The sequence below is a fragment of the Canis lupus genome, chromosome 7 (assembly GCF_011100685.1).
Source record: "Canis lupus familiaris isolate Mischka breed German Shepherd chromosome 7, alternate assembly UU_Cfam_GSD_1.0, whole genome shotgun sequence".
Classification (NCBI taxonomy): domain Eukaryota; kingdom Metazoa; phylum Chordata; class Mammalia; order Carnivora; family Canidae; genus Canis; species Canis lupus.
Window position 1 is genome coordinate 75,410,856 of NC_049228.1, and position 19,665 is coordinate 75,430,520.

Consider the following 19,665-nt stretch of genomic DNA (forward strand, 5'->3'; position numbering starts at 1 on the left):
ATTTAATTCATTGCACTGGGGTATCGTAATTCATTTAACCAGTAAGCAATGCCAAAGAACAAAATCCTTAGTTAAGTTTGTGTACACTCTTTATGTCTTTAAGATAGTTTTCAGGGATGATTTTTAACATGCATGTTTACTTATTGTAAAAAAAATGGACAATGTAATCCGCCCTCAGCTAATCACCTCTTTCCATTCTTTTCTGTTTTCTGCCCAGCAACAAAGGGGAATGTGAGGCATTTAAGATGACTAGTTTAAACTTTATCACTAGATCACCATTTCCAAGGGGAAAATACTTCGTGGATCATCTCCCAAGATGGGCTGCACCTTAAGCACGCTGAAATCTTTTAAAAATGCAAATTCCCAGGGGCGCGGGAAAGAACTGAGCGCATTTCTCAAATGCCCTTAACGGTGTTACCTATTTTTGTGAAGCACAGGCCGAAAAGCGTGCTGCGTCACACATGCCCGGGCGGGGGGGGGGGGGGGGGTCCTCCTGAGACGGCGCGGTGCCCCGAGCCAGCTGTGCAGGCGCTGCAGGGCCCCCGCTCGTCCCGAGCCCGGGCCTCCTCCGGGACCAGCACCACCCCGGCGCCCCGCTCCTCCAGCCGGGCTCGCACGAGGGGCGCAGCCAGTTGAGCGACTGCGGCACGAAGGCTCTGAACCCAGAGACCTGCCGCACTTGTAACAAATCCAGGACGGGACAGATCCGGCTGCCTCCGGGGCTGCCGTGGGGAGTCTCTGCGCTCGGGCACGTCCCACTCTCGGCTCCGGGAGGAGCACATGCTAAGTGCAGAGAACAGGCCTCGGACAAGGTCGGCCGCAGCCCCACGCAGGCCAAGAAAAGCCGAGACCGGGCGGGAAAAGAGCGGCGGCACGGCGCGCGTCGTGCCCGGGGCCGGAGAGCGGCCTCGGCGGGGCGTGACCGGAGGGCGGGGCGGGGCCGAAGCCGGGGGCGGGGCCATCGCGCGGGCGGGGCCGGGGCCGCAGTGAAGACGGGGCGGTGGGCCTGGAGGGCGGGGCCGGGGCCGGAGGGGAGGCGGGGCGCTGGGCCTGGTGGGCGGGGCTGGGCTGGAGTGAAAGCGGGGGAGCCTGGTGGGCGGGGCCGGAGGGGAGGCGGGGCGCTGGGCCTGGTGGGCGGGGCGGTGGGCGGGGCCGGAGAGGAGGCGGGGCGCTGGGCCTGGTGGGCGGGGCTGGGCTGGAGTGAAAGCGGGGGAGCCTGGTGGGCGGGGCCGGATGGGGAGGCGGGGCGCTGGGCCTGGTGGGCGGGGCGGTGGGCGGGGCCGGAGGGGAGGCGGGGCTGTGGGCCTGGTGGGCGGGGCTGGGCTGGAGGGAAACCGGGGATCCTGATGGGCGGGGCCGGAGGGCAGGCGGGGCGCTGGGCCAGGCGGGCGGGGCCGGGGCGTGCGCTGACAGGAGCGCCCCGGGAGTGAGAGACGCCTCCTGGCGGGAGCTGGCGGGAGCTGGCGGGAGCTGGCGGGTGCGGGGAGCTGAAGACGGGCGGAGGGCCGCGGCGGAGGGGAGGGCGGCGGCGGCCTGTCTCTTTAAGTGCCGGGGGTTGGGGCGCTGCGCCGGGGGACGGCGCGGAGGCGCGGCCTCCTCCCTCCGTCGCACGGCCCCGCGGCGCGCCCCGGGCTCGGCCGACCTGCGGGGGAACGAGGGCCAGGCGGCCTCGCGGCGCCGCGGCGCACGGTGAGCGGGCGCGGGCGGGCAGCGGCGGAGGCCGGGAGGGGCCGGGGCCGGGGCCGGGGGCGGCGGGCTCCCGAGGTGGGAGGGGCGGAGCGGCCCCCGCGCGGCCTGGGCCCCGCCTACGCGCGGGACAAAGCTGGGGCCGCCGCGGGGGCGGGGCGGGGGGCGCGGGCGCAGCGCGGGGGGCGGCGGCAGAGCCGCGGGGCCTCCGCCTCCCCGCGGGCCTGGGCTGGGTCCGGCCGCATAAAGGCTGCTGTCAGAGCCGCCCGGGACCGCACGCGGGGCGCCGAGCCGGGGCGGTTCCGGGGCGGTGTCGCGTCTCAGCCCCGGGGAAGGGGAGGCCCTTTCCGTACTTCTGCCGGTTGCTCTCTAAATGCCATTATTTACCTGAATACGTTTCCCAGCAAGGTTTGGGGAGTAGAGTGAAGACAACCGTAAGAGACGAAAAAAATATCCCATTTTTAGTGAGTGTAGGATGAAAACTAGTTCTGGAAAAAAAAAAAAAATCACTTTTCAAATACCTTCTTTGGCCTCCACGAATATGCACCAGAAATCATCCGACTTGCTAGGTGCAGTTGAATAATAAATTAGAAAACTGGGTTCCTAACGGTCTTTACTAATACTTTATGGGCCTCGTAGCAGTCACCAGGGCTTTCTCTTTCAAAATTGAGTCATACCGGGTGCAAAGCCCTGTATCCTTTTCGCCTTCGTATTGCGTTTGCTTTATTGTGCTTTAGGATACTTAGAATAAAAGTTTACAGTGATCATAAAAGCCCTATGAACTCACTTTTTATGTATCTAACACTGGTAGTCATTTATTTTACTTGATTCTATTTTGGAGAGGGTTTGTTATGTATTTCTAAACCACGTTTAAAAGACGTTACATCTTTTTAAAAAGCTTAATAACCATGTAGGTTGTTTAACCAACTATCAGGATTTGTGCTGATCTTTTTTTCAAAGTGTACTATCTGATTAATATACTATCTTCTTAATAACAAACATTGACGGAGGCCTGGGTGGCTCAGCAGTTGAGCGTCAGCCTTTGGCCCAGGGCGTGACCCCGGGTCCCAGGATCGAGTCCCGCGTCGGGCTCCCTGCATGGAGCCTGCTTCTCCCTCTGCCTGTGTCTCTGCCCCTCTCTCTTTCTGTGTCTCTCATGAATAAATAAATAAGAGCTTTAAAAACAAACATTGAGGAATCCATGGTACCTAAGGTATAGAATTAGAAGAATATCTTCACATTTCAATAAATTACCCAAGAGTTTGTAATACAATTAATAATTTACTATTCCCTTTTTTAAAAAAATATTTATTTATTATTTATGATAGACATAGAGAGAGAGAGGCAGAGACACAGGCAGAGGGAGAAGCAGGCTCCATGCCAGGAGCCCGACACAGGACTCGATCCTGGGACTCCAGGATGGCGCCCTGGGCCAAAGGCAGGTGCTAAACCACTGAGCCACCCAGGGATCCCCAATTTACTATTCCCTTTGTTATTTCCTGGGTTAAGGAATGACTGCCCACTCCTTTCCCTAAGCTGCTTCATCCTGCCTAGTTATATTAAGAGGTAAAATGAGATAGTTATAATCATTAGACTAATTTGCATTTTAAAATTTTGTGAAACGTTTTAAGTTATGATTCAATATTAATAGTTTTATTTTTTATTTTTTTAAATTTTATTTATTTGTGAGAGACACAGGCAGAGGGAGAAGCAGGCTCCATGCAGGGAGCCCGATATGGGACTGGATCCTGGGTCTCCAAGATCACGCCCTGGGCCAAAGACTGCACTAAACCGCTGAGCCACCCAGGCATCCCTCAATATTGATAGTTTTAAATAGGAGTTTAAAGTTGAATAATAGGCCTACAACTAAAGTTGAATAGTAGTGGTGCAGTATTATAACTAGTTATTTGCCTCAGCAACCTGATGATTCATATATATATGCATACATATATTTTATATACTTATATTTGAAGTTGGTTGACAAGACACTACTGTATAAAAAGTGTAGTTTAAAGGTTTAATCATTCATCGAGAATGTCCTTGAAATGAACACTCAAAAGTCTTTTAACACAAACAATGAGTATTGGTTTACTTGTTTTTGTTTTTTTTGTTTTTTTTTAAACACAATTTTTTTTTAAATTTTTATTTATTTATGATAGTCACACACAGAGAGAGAGAGAGAGAGGCAGAGACACAGGCAGAGGGAGAAGCAGGCTCCATGCACCGGAAGCCAGGCGTGGGACTCGATCCCGGGTCTCCAGGATCGCGCCCTGGGCCAAAGGCAGGCGCCAAACCGATGCGCCACCCAGGGATCCCTGGTTTATTTGTTTTGCTTTTCATTTCTGTTTGTTCTTAACCTAGCCCTTGCCTTTGAATTAAAGTTTTTTTAGTTTTTCCTTTTGTTTGTTTATTTAGCTTCCGGGAAGTTGATCGTCTTTGAAGAAACATGAAGTCACACGCTGTTATTATGCTTACTCTAGCTGTCCTGGTGTTCCTGACATGGGTCCCTGTGTCGCTGACTTGTAACAAAGCACTCTGTGCCAGTGATGTGAGCAAATGCCTCATCCAGGTAGGACTAAGCATACTTTTTATTAATATTAAAATGTAGAGCAGATATCGAGTGCCTATATAAAGGGTGTGTGTGTGTGTGTGTGTGTGTATGGAGATATATATGTATATATGTATATATATATATACATATATATATATATCTGAGTATTAGGTAGGTCAGCTCCTGAGGTACTGAACCGCAACACGCTGGTCTGGGTTTTTATCTCCATAGTTTTCTTGCAGATGTGCAATGTCAGATTTAAGAAGTTTGGTGCAGAAAATAATATCCGTCTTCATAAATATGCCACTGCAAAGTGATGAGCACTCCATTGAGATAAAGTAAAAGGTTTCCTTTTATTATCTAGTTTGTAAACCAAAGAAACTCAATTACTATATTTAGAAAATATTTAGGTATACAATGAGATACCACCTCACACGGTGAGAATGGCTGAAATTAACAAGTCAGGAAACGACAGCTATCCTAAGGATGCGGGGAGAGGGGAAACACTCTTACACTGTTGGTGGGAATGCAAATTGATGCAGTTACTGTGGAAAACAGTATGGAGGTTCCTCAAAAAGTTGAAAATAGAGCTTTCCTGTGATCCAGCAATTGCACTACTAAGTATTTACCCCAAAGAATAGAAATAGAGTGTATAAATGTATACATACAAATGCAGTGATGCGAAGGGACACCTTTAACGATGTGGATGGAACTAGAGGATATTATGCTGAGTGAAATAAGTCAGTCTGAGAAAGACAATTATCATATGATCTCACTCATATGTGGAATTTAAGAAACAAAACAGGATCAGAGGAGAAGGGAGGAAAAAAATAAAACAAGATGAAACTAGAGAGGGAGATAAACCATAAGAGACTCTTAATCTTAGGAAACAAAGTGAGGGTTGCTTGAGGCTATGGGGTGGGAGGTACGGGGTAACTGTGTGATGGGCATTAAGTAGGGCATGTGATATCATGAGCACTGGGAGTTATATAAGACTGATGAATCACTGAATTCTACCTCTGAAACTAATAATAACAAATTTTAGGGCAGCCTGGGTGGCTCAGCAGTTTAGCGTCGACTTTAGCCCAGGGCATGATCCTGGAGATCCAGGATCGAGTCCCACATTGGGCTCCCTGCATGGAGCCTGCTTCTCCCTCTGCCTGTGTCTCTGCCTTTCTCTCTCTCTGTCTCTCATGAATAAATAAATAAAATCTTTAAAAAAAATTTTTTTAGCTAATCAGATAATAGTCATATAATTCCCTTATATAATGTAACAGTTGTGTATTCTGTGCAACAGGCTATCCCAAATGTAGCTACTTAATGCAGTAAACATTTATGTCCTTTGGTGTGTGAGGGTTGAGAGTCTAGGAGCAGTTGAGCTGGGTGCTTCTGGCTCGGGGTCTCTCACAAGGTTGCAGGCAAATTGGCTGAGATTGTGGAGAATCTGCTTCCAAAATACTTGACAATTATCTCTCTTTCAGTCATCAGGATAAGCCTAGTTACCATTCTCACTTTTCTGAAGAAAAAGGGAGGGTAAGTAGTTTGGTCAGGTTCATATAGCTAGTGATTGACTTTAGAACGAGGTCTTTGACTCCAAAGCCTGTGGCGTTTCTACCTAACATACTGGTTATTACGCCATAAAGTTGTGTTAATTAGTGGTGAACTTCACGTCTTACAGAGCTGTTTTCTTTTCTCATTGTGTTAGACCATCAACAGTCTTGTGCCTTTTGTGTGTCTGTATTTATTAGTTTTTAGCTGTTGGCTAAGAAATTTGGTAACTACACACATTAGAATTCAGTGTAAGGTATGAGTCAGCTACCTCTTGGCTATAATCCTGACATAGAGCAATTGTGTGTATGTATTAGAAGTGATAATGATTTTTATAGAGTTGAGGCATTTTGTATTTATTTTGGACATTTTGGTCCTTCTCATTTAATAGTTGAGATCCTAGGAAACCTGACCTTTATCTAGTAGTTTGCCACCATCTCATGCTCTCTTTACCCTAACTCTGCATTTCAAACCAAAACATTAAAATAGGGAAGTTTGTTGGTTGGTTTGTTTTTATTTTTTTTTCCACCGTGGACATCTTTAAGAATAAGTAGAAGAGAGGAGTATAATGAAGGGCAGTTCCAGCAATCATTAATTCCGGACCACCCATATTTCATCTCTGTTCCTCTGCGCTGCTCAACCCAGATACGTCTTAATTTCAGGCAAATTGCTGATATTGTTTTATCATAATTCTAATATATACATCTTAAAGATAAGAACTCTGAAACACAGCTATTAGCAATTTTAGGGGTGCCTGGCTAGCTGTGTTGGAAGAGCATGAGACTCTTGATCACAAGGTTGTGTATTTGAGCTCCACGTTGGTGTAGAGATTACTTTAAAAAAAAAAAAAAGAAAGAATTAACAGTAATTTTAAATATCGTCTAATTTTATACATGAAAGTTTTGATATGGCATGTTTGCTTAGGCTCATGCTGGCAGAAAATTTTGAAGTCTATACATGAAGCCCAGCTTTGTGCTCTGGTCTGATGGGGAAGCTTGTCACTTCCCACGTTGTTTCAATGTAGTTTCATTATTATTAGAAATAAAGTATAGCAACAGTTGCTATATTAATGTTCAGGTGGAATTTCACTTAAATCCTAAATTATTTTTGACTCTCCAAATCTGTAATTTCTGTTAGTTTGAATAATTAAAATTGGATTTTATTAAAATAACTTGCTTGGTAAAGGAATATTTTAAAGATAGCTTTTGGTTAATATTGATAAATACTCTTAAGAGTTTTTGGCTTGTTTCTTTTGTTTTTAAATTCAAAAACATGTAGGGGCACTTGGGTGGGCTCATTCAGTTGAGCATCTGCCTTTGATTCAGGTGGTGTCCCTTGTCAGGCTCTCTGCTCAGAGTCTCCATCTCCTTCTCCCTGTGCCTGCCACTTGCCTACTTGTGCACGTTCTCTCTCTCTCCCTCTGTCTAATAAATAAAATCTTAAAAATGAGTGTAAAAACTGGAAAATTGAGCTTCATTTGTTAAATGGTGACTCTAGTAAATTCATTGGAAAGAAGCTAAGACTTTAGCTTTACCATTAATTCGGTGATGCTGACATTTCTTAGGTTCCTATTGTTCCTTCAGAGCCAGGAATCATCAGATCTTTTTCTGAAGTGGTAGAGACAACACTTCTGGTGCATAGTGGCAGAGTGTTTGAAGTTAAACTTATCATAGGCTCCAGAATTGGGGATTTTCTTGTTCATTTATTCACAAACAGTGGACATTGAAGTAAAATGTAATTAGTTCCACCATTTGACTCATTTTATGGTCTTGAAAACTCCAGCAGATTATTTCACATTCTGAGCTTTATTTTCCTCTTACTCCTCTTACTATGCTATGTAACAAACAAAGCACCCCAACAATCAGTGGCTGAAAACAATGTTGATTTTGCCCACAAGTTTGCATTCTGCAAGGTTCAGTGGGTAACTCACTACACAACACTAGGGCAGCTTGAAGGCTAAGGACTGGAGTTATCTGAAGCAGCACTATTCCCTGGAATGTTCTACGATGATAGAAACAGTCTGTAGTAGAAACAGTCCAGTGCAGTAGAAACTAGCCACATAAGGCTATTGAGCACTTAAAATATAATAATAATCGCTTTTGTGGTTGAAAAAATAGATTTTTAGATTTTAGTTTTAATTAATTGAAATCTAAATAGCTATATGTACCTCACTGATAAGTCTAACTAAATTAAGAAGATTCTTCAGCACTCTCATTCTCTCTCACTCACTCGCTTTCTCACTTTCCCAGTTGTCTCTCTATATACTTCTCTAGTGTGTTGGTTTAAGACTAGAGATATCTCACATATTGGCTCAGGGCTCCCAAGATACCTGCTTTATGAAAGAAAGCTGAAGGAATATGTATTTTATGGTCTTACCTTAAAGGTTACAGTACTACCACCAAAGTCATAGGTCCACCTGGATTTAAGTGAAGGGAACATAGTCCCTACCTCTGATGGAGGAGCATAAAAAGAGTGTGTGGCATAAAATGGCATGGACATCTTTGAAAAATAGAGTATGCTACATATGAAGTGTAAAATAGATTAGTTGGCTAGATGATCTCAAAGTTTCCTTCTAGCTCTATATAGTTCTTTTTTTTTTTTTTTTCTTTTTTTTGCTCTATATAGTTCTAATGAAAGAAACCGACTGTTATGTGGTAAATATTCTCTTTATTAAAAATCAGAGTAAGAAAGGCATTTTTCTCCTTTTTTTAATTGAAGTATAATTGATATACAATGTTACATTAGTTTGAAGTGTACAACATGTTGATTTGACAATTCTTTTTTTTTTAAGATTTTATTTATTTATTCTTGAGAAACACACAGAGAGGGAGAAAGAGGGGCAGAGACACAGGCAGAGGGAGAAGCAGGCTCCATGCAGGGAGCCTGATGTGGGACTCGATCCCAGGCCTCCAGGATCATGCCTTGGGCCGAAGGCTGCGCTAAACTGCTGAGCCACCCAGGCTGCCCCTGATTTGACAATTCTATAGAGAACTCAGTGCTCACTGATTAAGTGTAGTTACAGTTAAAATATTTTTTAAAAGATTTTATTTATTTAAGAGAAAGAGAGCGCACACTCAAGCGGGCTGGGGGAAGGGCAGAGGGAGAGGGATAAGCAGACTCCCTACTGAGCAGGGAGCCGACTCAGGACTCCATCCCAGGACCCTGGGATCATGACCTGAGCTTAAGGCAGATGCTTAATCAGCTGAGCCACCCAGCCACTCTTGTTGTTACAATATTATTGACTATATATTTCCATCTCTGTGACTTATGTTATACCTGGAGGTTTATAAGTATACCTCTTAATCTCTGTCTTATATTTTTCCTGTCTCCTCACCCCCACAGCCGTTAGTTTGTTCTCTATATTTAAGAATGTTTGCCTTACTTTTTAGATTCCACATTTAAGTGAAATCATATAGTATTTGTCTCTCTCTAACTCTTTTCACATAGCATATTCTAGGTCTGTCCATGTTGCTGCAAATGGCAAGATCTCATTTTTTTTATGGCTAAGTAAGACTTGTTTGTGTGTATGTGTGTGTGTATACTACTCTTCTTCATCCCTTCATCTGTGTGTGGACATGGGGTTGCTTCCATATCTTGGCTACTGTAAGTAATGCTGCAATAAACATAGCACATATCTTTTCAAATTAATGTTTCCCTTTTCTTTGGGTAGTTGGATTATGGTATCATATGGTATTTTTGTTTTTAATTTTTTGAGTTACCTCCATACTGTTTCCTACAGTGATTGCACCAACATAAATCCACATCAGCAGTGCATGAGAGTTCCTTTTTCTCCACATCCTCCCCAACACTTGTTATTCCTTGTCTTTTTGGTGGTAGCCTTTCTGACTGGTATGAGGTGATGCCTCTTGTGGTTTTGATTTGCATTTCCATGGTGATTAGTGATGTTGAACATCTTATGTGTCTGTTGGCCATCTGGATATCTTCTTTGGAAAAATGTCTCTTCAGCTCATTTGCCCATTTTTAATTGGGTTATTTGTTTTTTGTTTTTTGTTTTTTTTTTGGTGTTGAGTTATATAAGTTCTTTATATTTTAAATACTAACACTTTATCACATATATTATTTGCAAATATCTTTTCCCATTCAATGCGTTACCTTTTGTTTTATTGATATTTTCCTTACACTGTGCAAAGGCTTTTTATTTGGGTGTAGTCCCACTAGTTTGTTATTGTTTCCCTTGCCTCAGGAGACAAACCTAGAAAAATATTGCTAAGGCTGATGTCCAAAATATTACTGCCTATGTTTTCTTTTAGGAGTTTTATGGCTTCAGGTCTCATATTTAGGTCTTTCATCCATTTTGAGTTTATTTTTATATATGGTGTAAGAAAATGGTCCAGTTTCATTCACATGTAGCTGTCCAGTTTTCCCAGTGCCATTTATTGAAGAGACTGTCTTTTCTCTATTACATATTCTTGCCCGTTTGTTGTACATTAATTGACAATATGGGTGTGGGTCTCTTTTGGGGCTTTCTATCCTGTTTCATTGATCTACATGTCTGTTTTTATGCCAGTACAATACTGGTTTAATCACTACAGCTTTGTTAACTTGAAGTCTGGAATTGTGATGCCTGTCAGCTGTGCTTTTTCAAGATTGCTTTGGCTATTCAGGGTCTTTTGTAGTTTTATAAGAATTGTAGTATTATTTGTGCTAGTTCTGTGAAAAATGATGTTGGTATTTGATAGGGATTGCTTTAAAAGTGTAGATTACAGGGATCCCTGGGTGGCTCAGCGGTTATGCACCTGCCTTCAGCCCAGGGCGTGATCCTGGAGTCCCGGGATTGAGTCCCGCATTGGGCTCCCTGCATGGAGCCTGCTTCTCCCTCTGCCTGTGTGAGAGGCAGACCTCTCTTTCTCTCTGTGTCTCTCATGAATAAATAAATAAAATCTTTTAAAAAAAAGTGTAGATTGCTTTGGGTAGTATAGACATTTTAACAATTTTTGTTCTTCTAGTCCATGAGCATGGAATGTCTTTACCTTTCTTTGTGTCATCTTCAGTTTCTTTCATAAATGTCTTACAGTTTTAAGAGTATAGGTTTCTCAGCTCCTTGGTTAAATTTATTCTTAGATATCCTTTTTATGCAACTGTAAATGGGATTGTTTTCTTTCTCTTTTTGCTACTTTATTATTAGTGTATAGAAATACGATAGATTTCTGTATATTAATTTTGAATCCTGCAACTTTATAGTATTCATTTATCAGTTCTACTAGTTTTCTGGTGAAGTCTTTAGGATTTTCTATATATATATAGTATCAAGTCTTCTTTAAAGAGTGAGTTTTATTTCTTCTTTACCAATTTGGTTGCCTTTTATTTCTTTTTCTTGTCTGACTGCTACAGATAAGACCTCCATTACTGTTGTGAATAAAAGTAATGAGAGTGGACATCCTTGTCTTGTTCCTGATCTTAGAGGAAAAACTTTCAGCTTTTCATTATTGAATATGATGTTATCAATGGGATTTTCATATGTGGCACTTTCTGTGTTGGAGCATGTTCTCTCTAAACCCCCTTTATGGAGTTTTATCACGAATGTACTTTGTCGGGATCCCTGGGTGGCGCAGCGGTTTGGAGCCTGCCTTTGGCCCAGGGCGCGATCCTGGAGACCCGGGATCGAATCCCACGTCGGGCTCCCTGCATGGAGACTGCTTCTCCCTCTGCCTGTGTCTCTGCCTCTCTCTCTCTCTGTGACTATCATGAATAAATAAATAAAATCTTTAAAAAAAAAAAAAAAAAAACGAATGTACTTTGTCAAATGCCTTTTTCTGCATATACTGAGGTAATGATATTGTTTTTATCCTTCCTCTTGTTAATACGATGTATCATGTTGATCACTTTGCAAATACTGAATCACCCATGCATCCTTGGAATAAATCCCATTTGATCGTGGTAAATTATTATTATTATTTTTTTTTTTTGGTAAATTATTTTTTTAACGTACTGTTGAATTGGTTTGCTAGTATTTTGTTGAGAATTTTTGCATCCATGTTCATCAGAGATATTGGCTTATAGTTTTCTCTTTTTGTGGTGTTTTTGGTTTGGGTATCAGGGTGATACTGGCTTCATAGAATGAATCTGGAAGTTTTCTTCTATTTTTTTTTTTTTTGGAATAGTTTGAGAAGAATGGGTATTAACACTTCTTTATTTCTTTATTTTTCACACTTTTATATTTTAAAAAAGATTTTAAGAGGGACTGAGAGGAGGGCCAGAGGGAGAGAATCTTCAAACAGACTCCCTGCTGAGCCTGGAGCCTGAGATCCTGAGATCCTGACCTGAGCCAGAGTCAGATGCTTAACTGAGTCACCGAGACATCCCAACACTTCTTTAAATGTTGGGTGAAATTCCCCTGTGAAGCCATCTGGTACTAAACTTTTGTTTGTTGGGAGTTTTTTGATAACTGATTCAATTTCCTTAGTAATAATTGGTCTGTTCAAATTTTCTATTTCCTCCTGATTCAGTTTTGGAAGATTGTGTTTCTAGGAAATTACCCATTTCTTTTCAAGTTATCCAAATTGTTGGCATATAATTTTTCATGATACTATAATCCTTTATATTTCTCTGGTGTTAGTTATTTATCCTCCTTTATTTCTGATTTTGAGCCCGCCCTCTTTTTTTCCTGATGAGTCTGACTAAATGTTTATCTGTTTTGTTTATCTTTTCAAAGAACAATCTCTTGGTTTCATTGATATTTTTTTTTAATTTATTTATTTATCCATGTGCAACACAGAGAGAAACAGAGACACAGGCAGAGGGAAAAGCAGGCTCCATGCAGGGAGCCCGATGTGGGACTCGATCCCCTGTCTCCAGGATCACGCCCCAGGCTGCAGGTGGCGCCAAACTGCTGTGCCACCGGGGCTGCCCTCATTTATATTTTCTATTATGTTTTTTATCCCCATTTTATTTATTTCTGCTCTAATGTTTTTTTTTTTTTTTTTATTTCTGCTCTAATGTTTATTGTTTCCTTCCTTTTTCTAGGTTTGGGCTTGGTCCTCTTTTTTTTTTTTTTTTTTTTTTTAGCTAATACAACTAAATTGTAAAGTTAGGTTGTTCATTTAAGACTTGTTTTTTGATACATTAGACCTGTATCACTATAAACTTTCCTTTTTGAACTGCCTTTGCTGCAATCCAAAAAGATTTTGGACTGTTGTGTTTTCCTTTCCATTTGTCTTCATGTATTTTTTTAATTTCCTCTTTGATTTTATGGTTGACCCATCTGTTGTCTAGTAGCAGGTTGTTTAGCCTCCAGAAATTTTCCAGAATTATTTCTTGTAATTGATTTCTAGTTTTCATTGTGGTCAGAAAAAAAAAAGTCATATCAAACATATGACTTCAGTCTTCTTAAATTTATTGATATTTGTTTTATGGCCCAACATGTGATCTATTCTGGATAATGTGTATTTGGAAAGAATGTGTTTTTTGCTGTTTTGGGATGGAATGTTCTGGGAATGTCTGTTAGGTCCTTCTGGTCTAATGTGTTGTTCAAAGCCACTGTTTCCTTGTTGATTTTTTTTAAAGATTCTATTTATTAAAAAAAATTATTTATTTATTTGAGAAAGAGAGAGAGTGAGTATGAGTAGGGGGAGGGGCAGAAGGAGAAGCATGCTCCCCACTGACTGGGGAGCTGGATATGGGGCTCTATCCCAGGACTGAGATCATGACCTAAGCTGAAAGCATACGCTTAACTGGCTGAGCCACCCAGGTGCCCCTCTTTATTGATTTTCTATCTGGATTATATATCCATTGATGTGAGTGGGGTATTAAAGTCCCCTATTATTACTATATTGCTATCAGTTTCTTCCTTTATGTCTGTTAATATTTGCTTCAAACATTTAGGTGCTCCTATGTGGGATGCATAGCTATTTATAATTGATACAGGGATCCCTGGGTGGCGCAGCGGTTTGGCGCCTGCCTTTGGCCCAGGGCGCGATCCTGGAGATCCGGGATCGAATCCCACGTCGGGCTCCCGGTGCATGGAGCCTGCTTCTCCCTCTGCCTGTGTCTCTGCCTCTCTCTCCCTCTCTCTCTGTGTGACTATCATAAATAAATTTAAAAAATATATATAATTGATACATTCTCTTGTTTCCTTGATCCCTTTATCATTGTGTAGTGCCTTCTTTGTCCCTTGCTATAGTCTTTTTAACAAATTAATTATTTTGAGAGAGAGGGCACATAAGCAGGGAGAGGGGCAGAGAGAGAGGAAGAGAATCTCAAGCAGACTCAGTGCTGAGCGCAGAGATCCACACAAAGATTGATCTCACAACCCTGAGATCATGACCTGAGCCAAAACCAAGAGTCAGGCACTCAGCTGACTGAGTCACCTAGGTGCCCCCTATAGTCCTTGGCTTTTTTGTTTTTTGTTTTAAAGATTTTTATTTATTTGTTCGTAAGAAACACAGGCAGGGGGAGAAGCAGGCTCCCCACAGGGAGCCCAATGTGGGCTCAATCCCAGGACCCTAGGATTACAACCCAGGCAAAGGTAGATGCTCAACCACTGAGCCACTCAGGTGCCCCCACTCCTTGTTTTAAAGTCTGTTTTGTGTGACACAAGTATTGCTACTCCATTTATTTTTTCTTTTTCATTTGCATGGTGAATGTATTTTCATCCCGACACCTTTAGTCTTTATGTGTCTTTAGGTCTGACATGAATTTCTTATAAGCAGCATATAGATAGGTCTTGTTTTTTGTCTATTTAGTCACCATTCGTCTTTTGATTGAAGCATTAGTCTATTTTCATATAAAGTAATTATTGATAGATATGTACTTTTTCCTGTTTTGTTAATTGTTTTCTGACTGTGTAGTTTCTAAAGGCCTTTTTTTAAAAAGTCAAATTGTGGGGCACCTGGGTGGCTCATTTGGTTAAGCATCTGCCTTGGGCTCAGGTCATGATTATGGAGTCCTGGGATTGAGCCCCTAGTCGGGCTCCCCACTCAGTGAGGAGTCAGCTTCCCCTTTTCCCTCTGCCCCGCCCCCCCCTTGTACTCTCTAATAAATAAATAAAACCTTTAAAAAAATAAATAAAAAGTCAAAAAAAATTTTTTTAAAGTCAAATTGTTGGAAGGATACATAAAGAAAAATAATCCCTTGAATAATTTTTTCTACTCTTATTTTGTTATTCGGTTAAAATACTTTTTAAAAAATATACTTTATTTGAGAGAGAGAGCAAGAGAGAGTGGGAAGCAGGTGGAGGGAGAGGGAGAAGCAGACTCCCTGCTGAGCAGAGAGTGTAATGCATGGCTTGATCCCAGGACCTCAGGATCATGACCTGAGCTGAAGGCAGGCACTTAACGTACTGAGTCCCCAGGTTCCCCAAGTTTGAAATACATTCAAACTTCCAAGTAATAGCTTCTGCTTGTACTTCATTTAGTGTTTTTGTTTTTGTTTTTGTTTAGCCATATGGTTAAATAATAAGCTTCTACTACTGTTTTTTAACTTACCAATTCTAGATTATGTATCTAACCTGCCTTTCTGCCAGGACAGAACAACAAGCTTAGATTAGGCCATGGCTTACTTACCGTTCTCTCCCCGTCAACTCCTGCTCTGCCCTAATTGTTGCACTGTTTTTAGTTTCTCTCATGATTCTCTCTCTTTTCGATTTCTACTGTGTACTTAAACCTTTTTTTCTGTCCTATCATTTAAAAACATTATCTCTTGGGATGCCACACTTCATTGATCGCCACACTTAGTATCATAGAAAGTAAGGAAGTCAGTTTTCTTGCATCTTGTGAATACTGCCTTCAGAATTTTCTACTTTTGGAATAACTTCTTTTTTCTTTTTTTTTTTTTTAATATTTTATTTATTTATTCATGAGAGACACACAGAGACACAGAGAGAGAGACAGGCAGAGGGAGAAACAGGCTCCATGCAGGGAGCCTGAGGTGGGACTCCATCCCGGGACTCAATCACGGGACTCCAGGATCACATCCTGGGCTGAAGGCAGGCGCTAAACTGCTGAGCCACCCAGGGATCCCCCTACTTTTGAAATAACTTCTGATGGCTATCTCAAAGTCTGTGGGGAATGGGGTATAACCTGTACTCTTACTTTTATGTCATCAAGCTTGATAGCATCTATATTCTGAAGGCACATAGTGTAATAGTTAAGAGCATGAACTCTGAAACCAGACTGAATTTGAATCCAGTTCTGTGATGTACAAGCTATCTGAACTTGGGCAAGGGAGTTAATGTTTCAGTGCCTCAGTTTCTTCATCTGTGAAATGGCGATGATAACCATCCCTATTGTGTGTGGATTTTGTGAGGATTAGATATAGAGTACTTAGATCTAAGCACTTATAAACTATTACTTATATATTGGTATTTACATATTAATAAGTATTAGTATGTAAGTGCTATATCCATAATATTATGGATTATATTTATCTGTAATTTATCCATAAATGTTACTAACCCTAGTTCTTTGTTTTGTAACCATTTTTAATCTTCCATGCTTTATTTACAGATATATTCTAAAATTGACAGTCAATAAGCCATGTTTATTTTGTAATGATTTTATAAATATTGTTGACTGTATGGTCCCACAGGGCACTATGATTACATTTTCTTTCTTGAATGATTTTGTTTTTCGAGAGTTTCTAATTGTCTTTCTTGATTTTGCATCATCAGTCATTAATACCTTATGTTGTTTTAAATTCTTAGTCTGTTTTTCCACCACCAAGGAGCCTCCTGTGTTGTTGTTTTTAGACTTAACTGATGACTCTCCAGATCTAATGCAAGTTTTCCTGTAGTGGATCCCCACTCTTACTTTCCTAAGTTGGCTCCACTATTTCTTTGATTCCATGTCTTGTTCTTCTCCTGATTTAGTCTCATTTTGTTGTAACATGCCCTTAGACTATCTTCTGACAAAGGCAATATAGGGAGGAAACATTCTGGGTACCATATCTCTTTAAAATACATTTATTCTCATTTTATTTATACCTGACTGGTAATTTGCCTGAATATAGAATTCTGTGTTACATTATTTTCCCTGGAAACTTTGAAGATACTTCCTGTCTTTATGTTCCTGGCATTCTATATTGCTAGTAAGAAGTCTGATGCTGGTTTTTTTTTTTTTTTTTTTTTTTTTTTTTATTCTCTGTAGGTGACTTTGTTAGTTTGTTCCTTTCTTTTCTTTTTTTTTTTTTTTAATTCATGAGAGACACAGAAAGAGAGAGGCAGAGACACAGGCAGAGGGAGAAGCAGGCTCCATGCAGGGAGCCTGATGTGGGACTCGATCCGAGGACCCCGGGATCATGCCCCAAGCCAAAGGCAGACGCCTAATCGCTGAGCCACCCAGGCGTCCCTGTTAGTTTGTTTCTTCCTTCTCTCTGGAAACCTTTAGTTTCATACCCTTACCTTTGGTGTGGGCACTGTGATGGGTACCTTATGAATCTCTTTTAGGAGACAGGAGGTGTGTTGTGAGCTCAAGACTGGAATATTTCCTTTTATTATTATTTTTATATGTAATACCCACTCTTTTTTCCTGGAACTCTGGTTTCTGTAAGTTTAAGTTAGATATTCTAAGTCTTAGTTGTTTTAAACAGCTTTATTGACTTATAATTCTAATACTATAAATTGCACACATTTAAATGTCCGATTCACTGGTTTTTAATGTATTCACAGAGTTACACAACTATCACCACAATCGAATTTTAGAATATTTTGGTACCCTAAAAAGAAACTCATACCTAGCACTCACTCCCCATTCCTTCTTCGCAGCCCCTCGGCAACCACCAGTCTACTTTAAATCTTTCTGTATGTCTATTCTGGACATTTAATATAAATAGAGTCATATATGTTGTCTTTTATGTCTGGCTTCTTTTATTAAGCATAATTCTTTCATGATTCATCCATGTTATAATAAGTACCAGTACTTCATTATTTTATGGTCAAATAGTATTTCACAGGATAGATCTGTAGATCTACCACATTTAACTTATACATTCATCAGTTAATGAATATTCGGATCGTTTCCACTTTTTGGCTATGGCAAATAATGCTACCACGAGTATTCATCGACAAGTTTTTAATTAGGACATATATTTTCATTTCTTTTGGGTATATACCTAAGAGTAGAATTTGTAGGCCATACTTGCTGTGTTTAACATTTTCAGGAACTGCTAAAGTATTTTCCAGAGTGACTTCATACATTCCCACCACCAGCGTTTGAGGGCTCCTGTGAACCTATGCCCATTTTTAAATTGGCTTTTGTGTCTTTTCATTGTTGAGTTATAAGAGTTCTTTGTATATTATGCGTACAAATCTCCTATCAGAAATATCAGTTGCAAGTAATTTCTCTCATTCTGCGAGTTGTTTTTTACTTTCCTGATGGTATCATTTGGAATACAAAAATTTTAAATTTTGATACAGTCTAATTTATCTACTTTTGTTGCTTGTGTGTTTGTTTTGTGTGTGTGTGTGTGTGTGTGTGTGTGTGTGTTTGGTGTTTTGGCTAAGAAACTATTGGCCTAATTCAAGGTCACAAAGATCTACTTGTATATTTTCCTCTGGTAATTTTATAGTTTTAGCTCTTTAGGTCTGTGATTTATGTTGAGTTGATTTTTGCGTGTCCAACTTTATTCTTTTATGTATGGAATTACCCCATCAACATTTTTTGAAACAATTTTTTCCCTATGGAATTATCTTGGCACACTTGTTGAAAATGATTTGACCAAAAGGATAAGCATTTATATTGGAACTTTCATTTCTATTCCATCGATTTATATGTTTATCTTTATGTCAATACCATGTTTGTCTTGATTACTATAGCTTTGTGGTATATTCTGAAATCAGGAAATATGAGTTTTCCAGTTTTGTTCTGTTCAGAGACTGTTTTGACTATTTTGGGTCCCTTGTATTATCATGTGAATTTTAAAATCAGCTTGTCAATTTCTTTAATAAAACCAGCCACGGATTTTTTTTTTTAATACAGACTTTACTTTTTAGAGTAGTTTTAGGTTTAAAGAAAAATTGAGCAGAAAGTATGTGAAGATCCAGTATACTCTTTCCCCTATACACACCCACTGTTTCCCCTATTATTAACATCCTGCATTAGTTGGTACATTTGTTATAACTGATGAACCCATACTGACACACTACTGTTACCTAAGGTCCATAGGGCTTAAGTTAGGGTTCACTCTTTGTGTTGTATAGTTCTGTGGGTTTTGACAGATGCATAATGTCATATATCTGCTATTATGATATGACACAGAATAGGTTCATTGCCCTAAAACTCCTCTGTACTTCCACCTGACCCTCCCTTTCTTTCCCTCCCCCAAGCCTCTCCCCAGCCTTTGGCAACCACTGTTCTCTTTCACTATCTCTGTAGTTTTGTTTCCAGTATGTTGTATAATTGGAATTGCACAGTATATAGCCTTTTCAGACTGCTGTCTTTCACTTAGCAATATACATTTAGGGTTTTTCCATGTCTTTTTGTAGCTTGATAGCTAATTTCTTTTTATTGCTGATTTATATTCCATTGTATAGATGTACCATAGTTTGTCTATTTACCTGTTGAGGGACATCTTGAATCCTTCCAAGTTTTAGCAGTTAACAGGAAAGCTGCTACAATCAGCCATGTGCAGATTTTTATGCGGACATAAGTTCTCAGCTCATGGTAAATGCCAAGAATCACAATTGCTAGGTCATATTCTAAGAGGAACTGCCAAACTGTCTTCCAAAGTTGTACGTTGTAAGGAACTGCCAAACTCTTCCAAAGTGGCTCTACATCCTTGTCAACATGTAGTATTGTCTGTGTTTTGAATTTTAGCCATTCTGAAAGGTGTATATTAGTGTCTTGTTATTTTATTTTATTTTATTCTTTTTAAGTAGACTCCATGCCCAGTGTGAGGCCTAGAGTGAGGCCCATTGTGGGGTCTGA

The 19,665-nt window shown here is 40.8% G+C and overlaps 1 protein-coding gene across 2 annotated transcripts in view; it reads left to right on the forward strand.

Annotated features, from left to right (window-relative positions):
* The first annotated feature begins 572 nt into the window (after positions 1–572).
* The window catches only part of TWSG1 (twisted gastrulation BMP signaling modulator 1), a 65,784-nt gene continuing 46,691 nt past the window's right edge, over positions 573–19,665 (forward strand). Inside the window, exons 1-2 of one of the 2 annotated variants that reach the window (XM_038543854.1) lie at positions 573–812; positions 4,102–4,255. In XM_038543854.1, coding sequence (XP_038399782.1) covers positions 4,133–4,255 — 123 coding nt within the window. In that variant the 5' untranslated portion in view covers positions 573–812; positions 4,102–4,132. Of the gene's footprint in view, positions 813–1,561; positions 1,690–4,101; positions 4,256–19,665 lie in introns of those variants that run through there. The other variant, XM_038543853.1, reaches the window with a different exon arrangement.